The sequence below is a fragment of the Aquila chrysaetos genome, chromosome 8 (genome assembly GCF_900496995.4).
Source record: "Aquila chrysaetos chrysaetos chromosome 8, bAquChr1.4, whole genome shotgun sequence".
Taxonomy (NCBI): domain Eukaryota; kingdom Metazoa; phylum Chordata; class Aves; order Accipitriformes; family Accipitridae; genus Aquila; species Aquila chrysaetos.
The window spans coordinates 936,566-957,092 of NC_044011.1; the positions used below are offsets into that span (position 1 = coordinate 936,566).

General features: G+C 64.0%; 1 protein-coding gene across 1 annotated transcript; it reads left to right on the forward strand.

The window, feature by feature from the left end:
* Positions 1-701: 701 nt before the first annotated feature.
* Positions 702-20,527, forward strand: LOC115344411 (junction plakoglobin). The gene is made up of 15 exons (XM_030021665.2): positions 702-796; positions 11,090-11,322; positions 12,338-12,591; positions 13,181-13,419; positions 13,880-14,081; positions 14,728-14,872; positions 15,285-15,388; positions 16,726-17,064; positions 17,492-17,647; positions 17,816-17,935; positions 18,119-18,269; positions 18,407-18,528; positions 18,824-18,863; positions 19,240-19,409; positions 19,662-20,527. The coding sequence occupies exons 2-14, from the start codon at positions 11,097-11,099 to the stop codon at positions 19,383-19,385; spliced, it is 2,244 nt and encodes a 747-aa protein (XP_029877525.1). The 5' UTR covers positions 702-796; positions 11,090-11,096; the 3' UTR covers positions 19,386-19,409; positions 19,662-20,527.

Here is a 20,527-nt window from a genome sequence, read left to right on the forward strand (position 1 = left end):
GCGCTACCGGCTCCGCACCCGGGCACCCACCGATGCCAACACCGTAAAGGCCGCAGGAGCCACGGGTGGCCCACGCGGCTGCGCGACGTGGGCCCTCGGGCGCAGGGAGGACAGCCGGGAGACCGGGGGGGGGGGGGCAGCCCCCAGCCCCCCGCCCCCGGCCCCCCCCCCCCCCCGCGCTCCGCTCCCCTCCGGCCCCTCCCGGCCGGGTGCTGCTGCCGCAGGGACCGGGCTGCCTGCGGCCCCCGCGCGAGGTCGGGAGCGTGGGGAGGGGGACACGCAGGGCCGAGGCCGGGGCGGGGGGGGGAGCCCCGAGATCCCTCGCGGGGGTCCCGGCACCCCACGTACGCGCCCGGGGGTCCCCGCCCTGCCCAGGTACGTCCCGGCCACGCCCCCTGCCCGGGGGAGGGTCCCTGGCCCCGCCCCGACCCCCCCGCCTTGCCCCGCCCAGTGACGTCACCCAGGTGGTGTTTCCCCCCTCCCCCCCCCGGCGGTCGTGCCCTTCCCCGCCCGCCGCCGCGCCCCGCCCCGCCGCCCAATCGCCTGCCGGCGAAGGGCGGGGCGGCCGCGCCCCCGCCAATGGAGAGCGGATAAACACGTCCAGCGGGGGCGGTGCCCGGCGCGCCTCGGAGTTGACGGGCGTGCAGGCGGTCCAATAGCGATCCGGCGGTGCGGGGAGGGCGGGGCGTGTACCGGGGCGGGGCAGGGCGGGGCGGCGCGAGGGGCGCTGCTCGCCTTTTGTTCGGGCAGGAGCGGGGCGGCCGGCAGTGTCCGCGCAGGGGGAGCCGCCGCGCAGGTGAGCGGGGCCGGGCCGCGGGTCTGCGGCCCCCGGGGAGCCCGGGAGGGCCGGGGCAACCGGGGCGGGGCCGGGGCCACGCCGGGCGTCCCGGGCTGGGGAGCGCCGGGGCCGGGCGGGCTCCGCCGTGCGGGGCTGGGAGGAACCAGGTGTCCGGGCCGGGCAGCGCCAGGCGCCCCGGGTCGGTCCCGCCGCCGCCCGTCGTCTGGGGCAGGGCTCCCCGCAGGCGGCGGAGCCGGGTGCTGCCCGTGAGCCCGGCTCGTCCCGCGTGGGCCTGGGGCGAGCGGGGCGGTTGTCGGCGGCCGAGCCCCAGCCTGCGCGGATCCGGTCGGGCGGGTCCCCGGGGCGAGCCCTAGCGGGCGGCCGGGTTATCCCGGTTCCCCGCCCGGCGCCGCAGGAGCGAGTTCGCAAGTTGCAGTCCCGACCCCGCGCCCCGGTACGAGGCGGCGGCTTCGGCTTCGGACTCGGACTCGGACCCGGACCCGGCCCCGCCCGGGGCCGCGGCTCAGCGGGCGAGGCCCTGGCACGCTGCTCGCCCAGGTGGCCCCGGGGCTCTTGCGCAAAGCGTGGCTGCTCGGTGCCGCGGCCGCCGTGCCGTGAGTCATGCCGGCCAGGCCGCACCGGAGGCCGCCGGGTGCCGGTGGGCTGCCCCGTGCCTTCAGCCGGGTTTGGGGAGTCCTCTCCCCGGCTGCTGGGGAAGGGGGGCTTAGCGCTGGGCCCCCGCTTTGTGCGGCGAGGGGGGGGGTGTCCTGGCTGAGCCCCCCGCTGCCAGTGGATATCTGCACAGGGTAACGCGGGGGGAGCGAAACTCGGCTGTCTTTTTGTCTGGGGTTTGGAGAGGAGAGAGCACTCTAATTGCCTTAGCTGAGTGATTAGCTTAATTAATCAGGTTTATAGCAGAGATGAAAGGATAATGCTGGGAGTTGCCCGGAGAGAGAAAACGTAGGCTGCCGTACCAGCAACTTGGAGAGATGTTTGTGCTGTGAGAGGAGCGTGAACGCTTGCCGAGAGGGCACGGCCACCAGCTGGGGACGGTCCTGGGTCACCCACGCCACTGTCATGCCCGCATGGGTGTGAAGGCAGCAGCCTGCACCCACTCTTGATGGGCAGCAGGGTCCACGCACCCCCCTGCCTTTCCCATGATGCTGTCGGGGTGCCTGGGCAAGCCCCACGTCTGGGGTGATATCCCCTGTCAGCTTCCCGGTGCCGGCAGGGTGGTAGGGGCGAGGGACGCCCCATGACCCCGCTGGGTCCAGCCCCTGTGGTCGCCGCACCTCCTGCTCCAGCCCACGTTGTGCTGGTTTTGGCACTGGTGCCGCTTGCCAGCCCCAACACCCGGCGGTCTCGGGCCCATCTGCCATCAGGCTGGTGGAGAGCCGGGGGCGAAGCGTCTCCCTGCCAGCTGCCGCGGGGACGGAGCTGGAGCGGTGCCGGGGCGTTTGCTCAGGGCTGTCGTCTGCATCCAGGGCGGGTGCGGCGCCCGTGGGGTCTGCTCCTGGCCCTGCTCTCGGGGGGAGCGGGTATCCGGCCCAGCCGGTAAATGGGGCTGGGAGATTTTAAGATCCTTTTCTGTGGCCCTGCCAGCATTTTATCGAAGTCGGCTGGAAGGGTATGGGGTACCCGATGAAACAGTCTTTGTGCATCTGAAGCCTGTAATCGTTCATTGCTTTGGAGGATTTCCATAAAGTGTCATGAAAAACCCATTTGACTGCTAATTTGGCTTAAACAAGTTGGCCGTCAGGATGGGAATGCACAGCTCCTGGCATCAGTGGCTGAGGGGTGTTTTCCCCTCCAGGGCTGGCTGCTGCATGGGTGCTGGGGGAGATGTGGGTCCCCAATGCTCAGGGGGCTTGCGGGGCACTGGGGGAAGGTGGGGCGGCTGCGGCAGGGCCCTGGCTTCCAGACAATGGCGTTTACGGTCTATTGTCTGGGCAATGTGGCGTGTCCTCACCGGCTCCAGGAAGCGCGTGCATCCCGGTGGGACTGAGCCGGGCTGCTGGGGGGGTCTGCCGGGGCTGGGCGTGCGAGTGATTTGTGCGCTGGCCCCAGAGCATCGACCACCTCAGCAGTGTGGGTGGCTTGTGGCTTTGCTGCAGCTGGGGACCCTGGAGAAATTTCCCCTCTGGTCCCAGTGCTGTGTTTCAGTGTAATATTCAGTGCTGTCCTAATCCCATTAACTCTCCCCTTTGTTTTCCCCACCTGAAATCCTTAATCAGCTCTAGCAGCTGGGGCAGGCAACTGTGGTGCAGCTGCATGGCTTTTTCAGCTGAGGCTGTTCCTGTGAGGATGGTTTCCCTTCAAGGCTGTGGTTTGGTGTGGGAGCTCTTGATGGGATTTGGCTTTTTATCACACTTCCAGATCTCCGGGGTTTAAGACGGCGCTTCTGCTGGGCGCACTGCCGCTCGCAGATGGCAGAGCCTTCGGGAGCGGAGCTGCCCTTGGCCCCCGCTTTGCAAGCAGGGGAAGTGGAAGCTCTTTGCAGAGAACTTTCAAGACTTTAATTGCAGCATCTGTACCGAGGCTTGTGCTAGTCTTGAAGGTTTAAATTAGACTGGCTTCTAATTAACAGAAGTTAAAAAGAAATTTAATTTCTATTAAAACTGTACAAGCCTACCTTGGACTTAAGCTCTTGTCTTGATTTCAGCTGGTGCTTTCCCACCTAGACAGGGTGTGTGGGGCACCCAGCATCACCCAGAGCTGGGGCTTGGGTGGTGGCTCCCAGTCCTGTGAGACTGTGGGGTGTCCCAGGTTGGTCTGTGCAGATGGAAGCAGCTGGGATGGCAGCTCAGGAGGACACCGGGGGGCAGCACCGGGGGCTGCATTGGTGCCTTGAATTGCTGCAGTGCTCCCTGCTTCAGAAGGGCTGGTTTTATCCTCCTTCCCCATGGACACTATTTGGCAAAGCGGCGGAGGACGGTGGGGGTGTGAAGGCGCAGGTACTCTGTCTCCAAAGAAATCTCAAAACTTGACCTAAGAGGCTAAACACCGTGTCTGTGCTTAAACTGGGCTGGCTTTGGAGCCGCACAGGTGCCTCCAGGGGCAGAGCTCACCCTCTCTGCTTCCCACCTCTGGTGTGGGAATGCTGCATGGCTTGTCGACGGCTGTGGGGGGAGATGAAGATGTTTCTAATTAGGCAGAGGTTTGAAATACCCTTCTAAATATGCCAGTCCTGATGGGTTTTGCTGCAGCTGCTGACAGGCCCGGAGGCATTTCAACACGCCTTGGTCGCTTGGCTCCAAAATCGCTTTGCAAACAGGGCAGGAGCCTTGTGCTGCTCCTGTGGATGCTGGGGCTCGTTTGAACCGAGCGAGTCCTCGGGCTCCTTCCGAGACCCCAAGCAGGAACCGGAGCTGGCAGCTGGGTGAGGTGGAATGCTCGGTGTTTTCCGAATATCCCATGCCTGGGTGATCCAACCCGCAGGAGGTGGTGAAGGCAAGTGAGCAGCGGTGCCCACCCGGGGGGGAGCCTGCTCCGGCGCTGGAGGGAGGCATGGACCCTGTGGAGTGGGATGCACCATGGTCCCCCATGGCTTTTGAGGGTGGATGGGCTGGATAAAGTGTGTGGGCTTTGCTGGTGCGGGAGAGACCTTTGGCTGCTGTAAGGAGCCCTGCCGTAATCGCTGTGACGCGCGGGCAGAGCCCTGGTGACAAATCATTAACTTGCTCCGACAGGCCGGGTGCTGACGGGTGTTGGTGATAATTTCTTGTGAAGCGTCTGAACTTTACAGATGTAATGCAACTGGATGGAGAAATTAAGCCGGGGCTTAGCAGCCCTGTGTCCCTCCCCACTGCCTCGGCTCCTCCGGCAGCATCAGGGCCAGGTGGCAAAATCCTGTGTTTCGGGACACCATGACTGGAGTTGGGAACAGCCTGTGAGCCTCAAAGCCTAAATTTAAAGCCTGCAACTATCATGTTGTTAAAAGACAACTTGTTCTTTGTGCTCTTTAAAACAAAATAATGATTATTTTTTTTTATCCAGATGGAGTTATTGTGATTAATTGCACCATGCCAGTTCTCCTTTCCATGGACAAGTGGCAAGTTCCCATCTTTCCCAGCAGTGTTTCTAATGAGATCAGCAAACTTTAATTGAGGAGGGAATGTGCCCATGTGGGTCCTCCTGATCCTGGTGCTTCTGCAGATGGCAGCGTCTGTGCCAGCAACTGAGGATGCGAGGAGGGGAGATGTGCTGCCAGAGACCCTGCAATGGGTCTTCAGCACGTGAATGTCCCTGGGAAAACACTCCTTGGGCTGAGGTCCTGCTGTGGGTCTTGCCCCATGTGGGCAGAGCCAGCCAGGCACGGCACAAGAGCTGCGAGAGGGGGACCTGATCCCAAATCAAGGCTGCTGGATCCGTGCCGGTGCCCAGCAGTGCTGTGCGTATGGGGCAGGGAGGTAACGCTGGGCAAGCCGGGGCTGCGGCAGGGCACGGCACAGGCAGCGGGGCTCCGTGGGGAAGCCCAAGCCGTGGTGCAGCAGACAGTGCTTTGGCACAGCTCTTGCACGAGTCCTGGGTGTCGGGCAGTTCTCGGAGCCATGGTGCCCCGTGCAAGGGCTCGGCTGCCCCATAGTGTGCTGCAGGAGGGTGGGTGTCATGCCCAGTGTTGTGCGTGCTCTCGCAAAGGGAGAGCGCTTGACGGATAATACCTTGTCATTTTGTGATGTGAAGTGCCAAAATATTACAGCCTGAACTTGGCGTGTGCTGGAGCTGTCAGTAGCTGTTAATTCGGGTGCAGGCGAGGCACTTCCAGAGGCTTAGGGAACGTGCTCTGCTTTGATGGAGAGCATCCGCCACGATGCGCTCTGCTCAGCTGAAATGCTGTGCTGCTGGGGCTGGCTCTGCTGCTGGGAGACTGGTCTCACCATGCTCGGGGGGGGGGGGGGGGGGGGGGAATGCGGCACCCACTGAACAGCAGGAGCAGTGGGGGCTTTGCATGGGGCTCTTGGCAGCTCAAACTTAACCTCGTCGGGAGCAGCTGAAAAATAAATAGGGTTTTAGAGCCTCGTCCAGTGAGGAAGCCCAGCTCTGAGGAGTAGCCCTTGCACCCCTCGCTGCCCTCCCCGAGTGACCTGAAGTTGTCGGAGCTGGAGCTGGCGGGGCGGCCGGGAGCGGCTCCGGATGTGCGAGCGCTGGCGAACAAAGGCCATCGGCTCCTTTGTGTGCAGGGCCAGGGCGGCCTCGCACCGTTACAGCCTGCTTTCTAACAAGAGACTGATCCCCCGTCGCCAGTCTCTTCCTCATTAAACTTCAAGCTGCTCTCGTTCCCCTTTGAATTCTTCCACTTATCTTCACTGTAGAGCCCCATTGAAAGGGCTTGTGGTAGCCGGGATCTGAGACTAATGCTTCCCATTGATGCTGGTGAGGTCTTGAAAAGCTCCTTTCTCTGCCTTCTCCTGCTGTGTGTTCCTGCGAGGGATCCTCTTCAAAACCACTGAAGCTTCTGTACAGCGCTGGGTCTGTTGCGGTGTCTGCGGGAGCTTCGTTAGCTGCAGCCCCAGCCTCGTTAGCTGTCGGTGCAATGGTGTCGCTTCTGGGTGCCTCTGGGCAGGGGGTTGCAGGTGGAGGGGGTCCTCAGGGTGCAACTCTCCCGGGTGTGCCGAGCATCAGCTGCCCTTGCCCCGAGGAGGGCCATGGTGCTGAGGGCCGTGGTGCTGTGGCTGTCGAGGCTGCTGTCCCCGAGCCTCGCTGTCTGTGCAAACAGTCACTAATCCCCTGGCTGCTCCAGGAGGGTGGGGAGGACCGGAGATCGCTTGCGTGTAGCCTAAGTGCTTCTAAAATAGTCTTCTCTTGCATTGCATTTGTTGAATTGCCTTAACTGCCTCTTTCCTTTTCTTAACTTTCCTTTTCTTAAAAGCCTAAGTGACTGTAATTGCAGTTGCTCACATGCTTCCCACAGCTGAGCTCACCCCCTCGCATGGTGAGGGGGCACCTCCAGCACTGCTGCTCTGTTCCCGGCAGGGCCAGGAAGGATGCGTGCAAGGACAGGGCTCCGCAAGAGAGCTACAGCAGCCCCCCAGCCGGCATCCCACGCTGCTCCGGGCTGGCTAGCACAGCGAGCTCTGTGCGGGGGCAAGGGCAGGCTGGAACTGTGTGTGATGTACTTGGGCTGCCTCCCCCCCCGCCAGGTGCCTGCTCCTGTGCAGCCCCTGCCTGGGACTTGGGATGTGGGGGTGCTCTGTGCCCCCTGCCTGCTCACTTAGGGGTGGTCCCCCCATTGGAGGTGACGGCTGCTCACCCCAGGGACTGCCGCTCCTCAAGAAGTCCCTGGGCAAATAGCTATTTTTGCATGAAGCAGGATTTATGGCTTCCCTGCTGCTGTTTTGGGCAGCTCAGTCATACGTCTGCTGGCTGTGTCCTGCCCGTGTGAGGCCGAAGGCTTCTCCCAGCAGCCGGAGGGAAGGGCTGGTCAGGCCTGGGGGCTGCGTGTTTGCTGGAGACTTCCTCCGCAGACGGTGTCCCGGGGGGGGGGGCGATGCTGCCTGGACAGTGATCAAATGGCTCTGGGGGCGGATGAGCCGCTGGCCGGTGCCTTACAGCTGCTGGAGCTTCCTCCGCCTTCCCCGGCATTCCTGGCTGCGGGAAGTGGTGGGAGAGGGATTAACCTTCTCCTGGCTCTCCCCTGCATGGGGGTGGCTGAAGCCCCCTGTGCGGCTCAGCCCGTTCCCCATCGTGGTGCTGGGGGCGTGCTGGAGGTGCTCCCCCAAAACCGCTGTTCCCTCTGTGGGGTCCCCCACATCTGCCTCATTGTTTCCCAGGGGGTTTCCTCGCTGTTCCTGGGAGTGAGTCCTGTTTGCCCAGGGTCCTGGCTCTGTGCAGGCAGAGGGGCTCAGCCAGGGCTGGGTGGTACTGCTCGGCCCTTGCTGTGCTCCGCTTCCCACTCTGGTTAATAACAGCCCAGTGGGAGGGAGGTAAGGGCCAGGCTCAGCAGCAATCGTCCTACCGACAGGCCTGGCTGTGGAGAGGGCTAGAGCCCACCCAAGCATCCCCTGTGCTCATGGGGTATTTTCACATGTGCCCTAAATACCCCCTGGTTCTCCCTCCTGCATGAGCTGCTGCCCTCCCCTTTGCCGCTGGCGGGGGTCCTGCCCCACTGCAGCCGTTCACCACCAAAAGCGTTGCCGGTGAACGGCCCCTGCTGAAGGTGAACACAGGCGTAACCAGCATCCCCTGCCTGGGGGACTGCCCGTCTCGCTCCGATCCTGCTGAGGAGGAGGGAGGACATCTGAGGACAGAGCCCAGCCGCGGAGGACGGGGGAGAAGCTCGTGTCAGGCGTCTGGCCCTCGCTGAGTGACGAGCAGAGGACGTTTGACACAGGGTTCAGAAAATGTCACTGCTTGCCGCTGGAGTGTCTGACATTTGTTCCACTGGCCCCGTCACCTCGGGTGCCGCTGGCCTCGCTGGCTGCCCACGGCGGTGAGCAAACACCCCAGGGGCCGCTGGCAGGGCGATGCTCCAGGGGAAGGACGGGTGCTGCGTTTAACAAGGTGCCCGTGGTCCTTTTCTGGGGGGTTCCTGGGGAGGGAGAGTCCCCTGAGCTGTGTAACACCCATCCCCAGTGGCCCCTCTCCCCCATTCCTGCAGGGCACCATGCTCAGACGGGTCTAACACGGTGCTCATTAGCTTGGACCCACTCTCCCGCTTGGAGCTTGTCTGGGGCCGATCACCTGAGCTTGTGTCTGGGCTCTGAGGAGCTTTGCTGGCTTTTGATGTCCCTGGGGTGCCGGCGGTGCAGACGGAGGGGGTGGCGGGGGGGGGGTGGCTCATGCATAATGCAGCGCTCTGTAAGAAGCCGGTGTCTGAGCTGAACTCACAGAGGTTTGAAAAATTAAGTGCCTGTCAAACGCCTGTAAATTGTAGAGCAGCCGTTACCGGTTGACCGATGGCGCGGGCAGCACCAGCCCCTCCTGCCAGCTCCAGCTCGCTGCTGCCTGGACGTCCCCGTCCTGGCTGGGGTGGGTGCTTGGGGTCCTTACACCCCCCTCTGTTGTGCAGGGAGCTTTTGCGCTCCGTGCTCCCCTTGCCTGCCCTGTCCAGGGCAGCTTTCCAGTGTCAGCCTGGGGGTGCCGGGGTCCCTCTGGCCGCAGCCCTGCTGCCGGGGCTCTGCGTGCCAGCTCCTGGCAGGGATGTGCGACGGCTCGCGCTAGTTCCTGCACCGTGGCCACTTGCCCTGCCGGTGCCGGCAGAGTGCCCTCCTGCCCGCCACGCTTCCTCGGGCGTGATTTGGCATTGCTTTTCTTGGGCTTCCCGACACAATTTGGAGGCTCTGCCGCTATGGCCAGGGTGACCCAGCTGGGAGGACTTGCTCTCCCAAACTCCAACGCGACAGCTCATGAATACACACAGGGGGTGTGCGGCACTGTTGGCGCTCCCGGCTCGGCACAAGGGCTCTCCTGGCCGAACCCTGCTCTGGCGCGGGGTGGGGAGCGGAGCCAGGCTCGCCCCCGGTGCCGTGTGTCACGCACCGCCCTGCTGCACCATACGGAAACCCCAGCTCCTGCCCGCGCCCTGCCGTGGGAATGATCTGCCCCCGCTGGCCTCCATTAGTGGGTCCCTCTCTTGCTGCCTTATAAACATGCATTATGCACAACCCATTAAAGCCGGAGCTGTACTTAGTCTGCGGATTGCTGCTTGACAGCTCAAAAAATATCGAATTGACAGGAGTGGCGCCCTGCAGTGGCTCTGGGAAGGTAGCTGGGTGGGGGACGGACATGGTGGGATGCAGGATGCATCCAGCTGGGGGGGACGGGAGCGTGGTGGGGCTCCTGCCTCCCACCAGCCGCTGCTCCCTGGGAATGAGCGTTTGTGCCCGGGCTGGGATTCTTCCCTGTGAGCGCTGGCCTGTGCCGCTCGCGAGGGCTCGGCCGCTCCTTGGGAATAGCCGGCAGCGCTGGGGCGAGCCACGCCAAGCCCGTGCGCGCCGTGCCCTGCCGGGCCGCCCCACGCAAGCCGCGTCCTTGGCCACCACCCGACGCCCTGAGTCAGCCACCGGTGTGGTGGGGTCCGGGGCTGGTGAGGGGCTCGTCCCCCCTTCCCCTTGCTCCCCTGAGGAGGATACTGTGGTCCGAGGCCGCCGCACCAGCCCGCCTGGTCCCTGCGAGCCTGAGCTGTGCCGGCGGCTGGAGCAGAGCCAGGGGTGCGCGGCCGCCCTGGTCCAGCTCGCTGCATGAATCAGTGCCGGTGGAGGTGGTAATTACACCTCTCTTTGGAAGTGCGGTTGCTGCTGCGCCCAGCTATGCCGGGCGGCAGCTGCTCCCTTCGCCTCTTATCACCTCTGAAACTCTGACTCATCCCCAGCCCTGTGCGGCCAGAGGAAGGGGCAGAAATCCCCGGCGGAGTGCCTGGGTGGTGGGTCAGCAGTTGTAGGGCTGGCTGGGTGTTGTCTCCATCCCTCTCTGCCTCCCTCCATCCCTGCTCTCCTGGCCGTGCCGGGGGGGCTGGATGCGGGGCTGGTGACTCACAGCCCTGCGGCATCCGCCTGCCCCGATGAGCTCGGGTTAATCCATGAGCCGTCCTCCCTCCCTCTGCATCCCCAAATTAGAGACAAGGGAAACCCAGCCCTGCTCGCAGGCAACCTTGGCTGGTTCGTCCTGAGTTTTGGGATGTGCTGGGTTGCCCTGTCCTGGCACCGTGCAGCCACAGCGTGGTGCTCGGCACAGCACGGTGAGCGCCCAGCGCTGGACCGTGCCATGGGTGCTTGTGGTGCTGAGCACCCACAGGAGAGCCAAGCCGGTGGCTTCGCCTGGTTATTTTTAGGTGCTTTAGGAGTGTCCCAGCAGACTTCTAAAAAGGTTTGTTTTATTCTTGGAGCTGCAGCCCTGTGGCTCTCCCCAGCTCTCTGCCAGGCTCTGTCTCTGGTCTTTAAAAAGCCTGTGGGCAGCCGGGGGAGCCCGGAGTGGGGGGGGCTGGCTGCGAGGCCCCTCCGCGCCGGGCAGAGCCTGCTCACACCTTTGCCACCGAGGCGGTGAGACACGGCGTTGGGCGGCAGGCGCTGGCTGATGGCTCAGCCAGCCGTGCGCGGTCTGCGCCGGTTGCAGCCACGGTTCATGTCTGAACACGAGCAGCAAAGTGCTGAGCTGTGGGTTCGTCATCCCGGTGCCGCCTTTCATCTCGTGTGGGGGAGGAGGGCAGATAGCGATCTGCTCGATCTGCTCGTGGGCTGCGCAGGGGCCGGCTGCCGCGCCGGGGTCTGCCGCGCCGGGGTCTGCCACGCGCTTCGGTGCAGGAGAGGAGCTGGAGGGTGCTGCGGTGAGCTGGGCTCTGCCAGAGGCGTAACTTCTCCCCTTCCTGCCCCGCAGAGCAGCCATGGAGGTGATGAACATGATGGAGCAGCCGATCAAGGTGACAGAGTGGCAGCAAACCTACACCTACGACTCGGGCATCCACTCCGGCGTCAACACCCAGGTGCCCTCCGTCAGCAGCAAGTGCCTCGGGGACGATGATGAGGTCTACGGGAAGCAGTACACCATCAAGAAGACGACCACCACGAGCTACTGCCAGGGAGGGAGCCAGGGCCAGAGCCAAGCGCAAGGTAGGGGCTGCGGGGCCGGGCACATCCACGAGCTTGGCTGCTCGGTCGCTGCCTTCCTCCACCTCCCTCATGAGCCGTGCTCCTTCTGGGCACTCCTCTACGCCGCCTTCCACACCCCGGGAGTTGTTGCTGCCTAAAATATGCTCCCTCCTGTCCTTCCCTGCGCCGAGAGGCTCTTGCGTAGGGGCGGCGTGCAGCCAGCCCGCACTAGTGCTGAGCTGTGCACGCACATCCGAGCACGCCGGTGGGTTGGCTCGAGATAGGAACAGCTGATCCCAGCCCACGGATCGGCCGTCTGCTCTGCTGCCTGTCTGCCTGCTCGGGAAACCTGTCTCAGTGCGGCTGGCAGAGCTGCCAGCGTGTGCCGTAAAGCCCCGCCAGCCGGCCTGTCTTCTCCGGCTGCTGCGAGGGCGAAGGAGACAGAGATGCAGCCCCCAAAGCCAAGGGAGATGCTTCCTCCAGCTTTATCCCTTAAAAGAGGACTGGTTTGCTCCACTCGCCTGTGTGGTTCCCCCCGTCAGCGATGGGCCCTGGAAGGTTTAATTGCCAGCTCCCCCAGGGAGGCAGAGCCCCGTGGAGAGGGATGAGCCCTCCCGATCCCCGCGCGGTCCCTGTGCCATAGAGGTGGGCACTGCGGGTGGCTGCTGCAGCATCTCTGCCGCGGGGGTCGCGCTCGTCCTGGCATCCTTGACGGGGAAGGCCTCCGTGTCCTTCTCCTAATCCCCAATGCCAGCTGGTCCCAAGTTGCAAATATCCTTATTTTTTTAATTAATGGGCCTTGTGTGACAACTGCCTAATCATGCTGCCTAATTGAGCGTTGTCTTATCTCTGCGCTGCCGTATCTGTTTACACTTTGAAGCACCGGCTCCTTGCAGAGCGTGCTGGGACTGCTGACGTTGTTGCCAGTGTCGTTGCGCGAAGCTCTTGCTCAGCTAATTGAAATTGGAAAGCAGGGCTGGGAGCGTTCCTCGGAGAGAGCCGGACTCTAACGCTGCCTCCCCATCTACCCCTGCAGCGGACATGGAGGCTCAGCTGGCCATGACCCGGGCCCAGCGTGTCCGGGCCGCCATGTACCCCGAGACGGTGGAGGACCGCTCCCTGCTCATCACCACCCAGCTGGAGGGACAGCAGACCAACGTGCAGCGCCTGGCGGAGCCCTCCCAGATGCTGAAATCGGCCATCGTGCACCTCATCAACTACCAGGACGACGCCGAGCTGGCCACCCGCGCTATCCCGGAGCTCACCAAGCTGCTCAATGATGAGGACCCGGTAAGGAAGCGTGGTTTGCCTCTGGGCTTTCAGCTGCCAGGCTTGCGGGGCGCGCTTCCCCAGCCGTGGCAGCACAGCCGGGCTCCCATCCTTGCGGGGCTGCGTGGCTGCCGTCTGGCTCCTTCCTCTTGACAAAGCTCTGCGGTTGCCTCTGCCCCGCAACAGGACTGAGCCCACCTCTGTCTGCCCACCCGCATCTCCTCACAGCCTGTCCTCGCTGCTCAGGCACGGTTCTTCTCCTGCCCTGGCCTTGCACAGACGCTGAGTGCTTCTTGCTGGCTCTCGGTGCTCCAGCCCCCCCTGCCCTCCCGCTGCCCGTCCCTGCAGCACGCTTGTGCTCCATGGACACGACCGTGTGCTGCCCGCTGCTGCAAACTGCAGCGTGGCTCCTGGAGCATCGTGAATGATGATTGTTAAAAATAACAATCCTTGCCTGCGCTGCTGTGCCAGCTCTGCTGCTCCAGAGCCGCCCTGCCCGGCGCGATGCGCGGCAGCCCTGGGCCGGCTCTCGCCCGGCAGAGTGGGATCCCTCCTGTGATGGGCAGCAGTGTGACCCCTTCCCACCCGCCGGCTTCTCTCCCCACCCCAGGTGGTTGTCAGCAAAGCAGCCATGATCGTCAACCAGCTCTCCAAGAAGGAGGCGTCGCGCCGTGCCCTGATGCAGTCGCCCCAGATCGTGGCAGCCGTGGTCCGCACCATGCAGAGCACCAGCGACCTGGACACGGCCCGCTGCACCACCAGCATCCTGCACAACCTCTCGCACCACCGCGAGGGCCTGCTCTCCATCTTCAAGTCCGGCGGCATCCCGGCCCTCGTCAGGATGCTGAGGTATGAGGATGCTGGCGGGGGGTCCTGAGAGGACGGCAGAGCCGAGGGGTCCCTCCCGGGCTGTCAGCCGGGCGAGTGCCTGGGCTGGGGAGGGGAGGGCTCCTGCTGCCCCTGGACGTGGGTCCTCCTGCTCACACCGAAACACGGGAGTGGGAGACCTTGAGCCTTTTAGCCTGCGAAAGCCCATGGGGCTGTGCAGGGGGGCAGGAGGAGGGGAGCAGTCCCGCACGCTGCCTTGTCCGTGGAGATGGGGCTCAGTCTCTGCTCTGCCCCGAGGAGTAGGTGTCCCTTCTCTGAGGGCCACCCCGGGGCCACACGGCACGGTGGCCTCGCACCGGGTCTGCTGAAGGGCGCTGGGTGGGAGTCGGGGCTCGGGGCAGCTCTGTGGGCTCCGCTGGCAGTCTGCTGAGCCTGGAGGCAGCTGCCTGCGCTGACGTGGCTCTGTGCTGCCTGCCTGCAGCTCGCCGGTCGAGTCGGTCCTCTTCTACGCCATCACCACCCTGCACAACCTGCTGCTCTACCAGGAAGGGGCCAAGATGGCTGTGCGCCTGGCCGACGGCCTGCAGAAGATGGTTCCCCTGCTGAACAAGAACAACCCCAAGTTCCTGGCTATCACCACTGACTGCCTTCAGCTCCTTGCCTACGGGAACCAGGAGAGCAAGGTGGGCTCGGAGAGCCTGGCCTGCCCGGCGGCGCGGGGTCCTGCCGGAGGGAGGGCAGGAGGGGGGTAGTTGCCCAACCTCGCTCCTCGCAGACAGAAGCCGAGGAGGCAGGGGTGGGAGCTCCCACCGTCTCAGCCCGTCTGCCCCCCGGCCACAGCCGGCAGCGGAGCAGCTGTGCTGTCTGCAACGCTGCTGCATCCGACTTCTTGCAGGCGGAGCGTCCCTGAAAGCGCAGACTGTCCCAGTCTGGCCGGTAGATCGGCTTGGCTGGGTTTCTCCCCCCGCTCCTCCGGGCAATGCCTCTATCCTTGTTCTTTGGCTGCTTCTCTCTCCTCCTACGCACGAGTCGTCCCAGCCTCGTGTGGAGGTTCAGTCCCTGGACCTGCTCTGATACTGGCTGGGCGGGGGGCTGCTGCCCGTCCCGCCTGCGGCGGGGGGCGAGGGACCCCGGTGCGCAGGGCTGGGGTGGCCGGTGCGGGCGGTGGCAGTGCACGGCCCCGGCGGGGGTGACCAGAGCACTCCTGCACGCCGAGGCGTTGGATCTCCTGCCTGACTTGTGTCCTGGCACGAGCTGGGGAAACCAGAGTGGTGGTCCCGGCAGCCCGGAGCTGCCGCACGCCCCGACCCTGGCCCTTCTGTCTTGCAGCTGATTATTTTGGCCAACGGAGGACCCCAGGCCCTGGTGCAGATCATGCGCAGCTACAACTACGAGAAGCTGCTCTGGACCACGAGCCGGGTGCTCAAGGTGCTGTCGGTGTGCCCCAGCAACAAGCCTGCTATCGTTGAGGCTGGTAAGAGGGGCTGGGGGGCTGCGGCAGAGCCGGTGTCAAACAGGAGGAGGATGGTGGCGTCGGGGTGACGCAGCTGAGGGTGCCATCTCGCAGCTGATGTGCGAGACAGGTAGATGCCTTGCACAGCCAGGTGAAACCACCTGCGTGTGTCCTGGTTTCTTGCTCTGAAAGGCTGCTGAGGTGCTTTCCTGGCACCGTGCATGGGCAAGATCTGGCCTGGCTGGCCGGCCGGGAGCTGTCTTCCCGCACCGCGTTGAGCGTCCGCTAAGAAGTGAGGCTGCGTGGTGCGTCGGAGGCATCAGTCAGGTGGTGCCCAGCCCATGCTCACCACGCAGACCCACCGTCTCTCCCTTCTCTCTGCCGGGGCAGCTTTGGGTATTTACAGATGGGCTGGTGTCTCCTTTCCTGGCAGGCGGCATGCAGGCATTGGGCAAGCACCTGACCAGTTCCAGCCCCAGGCTGGTCCAGAACTGTCTCTGGACCCTGCGAAACCTCTCTGACGTGGCTACCAAACAGGTGAGTCTGCGGGACCCTGAGTCATGCTTCAACACAGCATTTCGGAGGCTTCTCCGAACCAGCTGCCGGGCTGCCCCTCGCCCTCTGCTTGTGCCAGACTGAATCCGAAGCGACATCCTTGTGCCATTTCCAGTCCCAGTGAGCTGCGGGGCGGTGGCAGCACGTGTGCCTGGCGGAGCGAGGGGATGCCCAGCTGTGCCTGAGCCCCGCTGCAGCAGGGGTTTGCCTGGCGTTGCGGGAAGCTGCTTACTGCCCGCGGCCCTTCCCGTGCCAGCCGGCTGCCAGCGCTTGTGCCATGTCCCCGGCCGTGTGCCGCAGCCGCCGGCAGTTGCTGACGCGCTCAGCAGGGCGTCACCGGGGCTGCTACTTGCTCCGACTCAGGGAGTCCCCGGCAGCCTGCCCTGGCACTGGCCGCCTGCTCGGCTCCTTCCCCAGCGAGGGAGCTGCTGTCGAGGGCTTGTGCCCGTGGGGCTGAGAGGCAGTCGGTGCGGGGGTGACCCCAAGTTCTGCTCTGGCGCTGCTCTCCCCAGCCCTGTGCTGCCTCCTGATGCGTTCCCCATCTGCTGGGGCCGCCTCTCTGTGCAGATTAGCGCCTGATGCAGCGTGGAAACTATTTGGGTTGGCCCGTAACCATCCCCTGGCTCTGTGGATTGAGGGGGGGGGACGCGGCCATGGCGCCTTTAACTCCTTCCTGCCCCGCTGCTGGCTGCCTGCCGGCACGGCTGGCACCCGGGTCACCCCGGGACCACGTGAGGAGCACTGGCGGGTGCATTGTTTGCACTTCCCAGCGGAGACAAGCTGCCGGAGACGTTAAACTCTAAGTAAAACCACACATGTCGTGAGCGCCTGTTGCTCACGCAGTGCCGGCATCGCGGAGAAGCAGCTCTGGCTGCAGGGGGACAGGGAAAGGTGCAGTGTGGGAGGCACAAACGCTGCCTCCCTGCCATTGCTGCCTGCTCTGGCCCGTGCGGAGCTGGGAAGCGCGTGGGGCAAGGACGTGGCGTGCTGGGGGGCCGGGGTCTGCAACAACGGGTGTGCGAGCTCCAGCGAGAGCAGCCACACGAGCCTGGGTCTCGAGGGGAGAGGGTGCCAGGTCTGGGAGGAAGAGCACGGCCGGGGGCTGGATCCTCTCTGCAATGGCAGGAGCCGTCCTTGCAGGAGGGGGGGTCCTCCTCTCCGAGGCTGGGTGTCCGGCCTGTCCGGGGGGAGCAGCTCTGGCTCCCCTCGCCCAGGCGACAGGCACAGGGGACGGGCACGGGGCTGCAGCCCAGCCGCTGGCTGAGCCCAGATCTGGCTGCGGGGGTGCCTGGTACGACCTCCCGTCCCCGTTCCTGCAGGAGGGCCTGGATGGCGTCCTCAAGATCCTGGTGAACCAGCTGAGCTCCGATGACGTGAACGTGCTGACCTGCGCCACCGGCACCCTCTCCAACCTGACCTGCAACAACAGCAAGAACAAGACCCTGGTGACGCAGTCGAACGGGGTGGAGGCCCTGATCCACACCATCCTGCGGGCAGGCGACAAGGAGGACATCACCGAGCCGGCCGTCTGCGCTCTCCGGCACCTCACCAGCCGGCATCCCGAGGCCGAGATGGCGCAGAACTCGGTGCGGCTCAACTACGGCATCCCCGCTATCGTCAAGCTCCTCAACCAGCCCAACCAGTGGCCACTGGTGAAGGTAAAGGGTCTGGGGGGATGTTGGGGGCCGGAGGAAGCCAGTGGCTGGGCTTGAGCGAGCCCTCGGCTGCTGGCCCGTGGTGGGACACGCTGCTGAGGGGGGTCTGCAGCCGGTGCCGTGCACGGAGCGATGGCGGGCTGCTGCCGCTGCGGCTCTGGTCCCGTTGGGCTGCGACCTTGACGGCAGCTAACGGAGGAAATGGCTTCTGCCGGCTGCTCAGCTGGAATCAATACTTGCCCCGGCCTCCCCCCGCGGGGAGGGGGCCGGATCCGGTGTGGGAGGAAGATTGAAGTCAGCCTGCGCCGCGGAGGGGGAAGGGGTGGGAGAGGCGGGGGAGGGCGGCCCGGCTGGCGGGTCCCGCGGGGAGCGCACGCTGCTCCGATCCACGGTCGAGACGAACGTGTCCTTCCCCGCTTCTCTCCTCCAGGCTACCATAGGCCTGATCCGCAACCTGGCCCTGTGCCCGGCCAACCATGCCCCGCTCCAGGAGGCCGCCGTCATCCCTCGCCTGGTCCAGCTGCTGGTCAAGGCTCACCAGGATGCCCAGCGGCACGTAGCAGCCGGCACGCAGCAGCCCTACACGGTGAGTCCCCGCGGCAGGGTCTGCCGGGGGTGGCCCTTTGCCTCTGTGCTCCTGGCACAGCCTGGCACCCCAAAAGCCGAGCTGTCCCTGGGGGGTAGCTTGCGCCCACGCTCAGGTGGGGCACGCCGGCTGCTCCAGGGTCCCGGCTGAGCGTTTGTCCCCTGGCAGGACGGAGTGAAGATGGAAGAGATCGTGGAGGGGTGCACGGGGGCACTGCACATCCTGGCCCGGGACCCCATGAACCGCATGGAGATCTTCCGCCTCAACACCATCCCTCTCTTCGTGCAGGTCAGGGGCTGGGGGGACATGGGGGCTGCACTTTGCCACCGCCCGCCTGGCCGGCACAGCCCCGCGGTGCCGGGGCCAGGGAGCCACGGCGCTCGGCTGGCGGCATCCGCGTGTCAGACCACATCAAGGAGCTCGACAGCTCCTCGCTGGCTGCTTCACGTTGCCGCTAATCTCTCCTGACAGCTCCTCTACTCGCCGGTGGAGAACATCCAGCGTGTCGCGGCTGGTGTGCTGTGTGAGCTGGCCCAGGACAAGGAGGCGGCAGATGCCATCGATGCGGAGGGGGCCTCGGCTCCGCTGATGGAGCTGCTGCACTCCAGGAACGAGGGGACGGGTGAGCGCTGCCGTGCCGGGTCCTGTGCCGGGGGCTGTCAGCCACGTGGCATCGCCCCAGCTGCAACTGGTCTGGGGCTTCTGGTGCCTCAGTGCCACGCGGCACCGGGGGCTGAGGCTGCTGCCCTTCCCCTGCAGCCACCTACGCAGCCGCCGTGCTCTTCCGAATCTCGGAGGACAAGAACCCCGACTACAGAAAGCGCGTCTCCGTGGAGCTCACCAACTCCCTCTTCAAGCACGACCCGGCAGCCTGGGAGGCGGTGAGCATCCCACTGGGCACGGAGACAAGCCCTTTTCCCTGGGGAAACCGGAGCCTCTTAAGATGGCCCCATCCTGCCTCCAAAACCTGCCACCACCGCCTCCGACCAGAGCTTGGATGGGAGCGACCGGCAAACGTGGGGAGGCAGGGGGTGGACGGGCTGTGGCCTCTGCTCTCCAGCAGCCCTGGGTCGCGGTACCCGCTACCCGGGACGGGGCTGGGCACCAGGTAGCCGCTGAGCATCGTGCACACGTGAGCACGAATGCCCTCTTCAGTTGTGTCACCTTCTTTTGTAGGCTCAGAGCATGATCCCCATCAACGAGCCCTATTCAGATGGTGAGTACGGTGTCAGCTCCTCCTGCAGGGTCCCCCTGTGGGCTGTGCTCTGGTGGGGCATTTGCCTCATCTCACCAAACCAGGCTGGTTTTAAAGCCTTTCTTGGGTGGCTGCCAGCAAAGTGCCAGCCCGGGCTGCCTGGGGATGCTCAGCGGGATTGCTCAGCTCCCCCGGGAGAACGTGCGGCCGCTCCCCTGTGTGCCTGGGCTGGCCCAGGGGCTTGGGGCAGGTGGGCGGCTGGTGGCCCTTGTGTCCTTTGCAGCACCACGTGCCACACGCTGCCCCGGGTTGGGGGGCATGAGGAGGAGGGTGGCTGAGGTCTGGAGAAGTCTCTCTCGCCGGCGGGAGCTGAGGTTGCCGTGTCCCTTCCCTGCAGAGCTGGACCCCGGCTACCGCCCCATGTACTCGGGTGACATCCCCCTGGACCCCATCGACATGCACATGGACATGGACGGGGACTACCCCATGGACGCCTACAGCGACGGCGTCCGAGCGCCCTTTGCTGACCACATGCTCGCCTAACCTGCCCCGCAGCCCCCGCACCAGGTAGGTGCTGGCGTGTCCTCGGGGTGCAGGCGCTTATCGAGGGCACGCTCATCCCTGGAGCAGGGCGGGTGGCCGGGTGAGGCAGGGCTGGCTGCTGGTGCCTGGTGTGCCGCGGGGTCCCTGGTGCTGCCGCGGGGTCCCCAGTGCTGCCGCGGGTCAGCATCCCCATTGCCTCGGGGGGGCCCTGGGCTCTGGTCTCCTCCAAAATGCCCCCTCGGTTGAGTAACGGGATCTCCCTCCCGCTGTGCGCAGGTGTTTTCTCCATACAGAAGAGGGTGGCCCCAGAGCTGAGCATTCGCAAGAAGGACTTGGGAGACAGAAGTGCCTGAGAAGACAAACTTTTCCATTCCCACGAGAGGTTTTATTTTTCGATTTTTTTTTCTTCGCTGTGGGTCTGTGGAGAAGGTCCTTCCTCCTGGGACTGCTTCGAGCACCTACTGCCGCATCCAGCATCCAAGATACTGTTTCTGAAGCTTTAAAACACACAAACCCTGCACCGTTAGCAACCTTTCATTGGCAAAATAGTCTTTTCTATGAATATATATTTCTTTTTTATTTTTAATATGGTGCCAACGGCTTTTGCCGTCTTTAAGTTTGTGCTTTCTAACTTCCCCACTATTTGTTCTGCGTGATAGTGTTCTAGGAAAGGAATCTAATACGGGAAAACCCTTTGCTTTCTGCAAACTCTAACTTAATCAGGCCAATCCAGAGTTTGCAGAAAACAAATGGTGCCGTGTCCCAGGACCTTCGTTTTAGCCATCGGGATGTCTGCGGTTTAATTCTTTCCGATCAGCCGTTGGGGAGCTGACTTTGTGTACCTGCCTATCCTACCAGTACCCATAGAGGAGTGACTCCAGCATTAGGAACTGTGTCCTTGTACCGATCTCTGTTGCACATTTTAACCCGTTTCCCTTCTTTTTGGTGAGTGGTGTGTTTCTGTCCCCTCCTCCCTTATCTAACACATTTTTAAAAGAGGTTCTAGATCTGATGGTGGTTTAACGCTTCCACCGGAAAGGGATGGACAGTTACTGGAGCGTGGTTCAGGAATGGAAGATTTTATTATTTCTGTAAGTTGTTTTTGTATAGACCAAAGCAAAGAATAAAATAACCCCCCCAGC

Coding starts and splice junctions, on each gene's coding strand:
- LOC115344411 (XM_030021665.2), top strand. CDS start 11,097: ATGGAGGTGATGAACATGATGGAGCAGCCGATCAAGGTGACAGAGTGG. Junction 15,389..16,725: donor CTGACGTGGCTACCAAACAG/GTGAGTCTGCGG, acceptor CCGTTCCTGCAG/GAGGGCCTGGATGGCGTCCT. Junction 18,529..18,823: donor ACCCGGCAGCCTGGGAGGCG/GTGAGCATCCCA, acceptor CTTCTTTTGTAG/GCTCAGAGCATGATCCCCAT.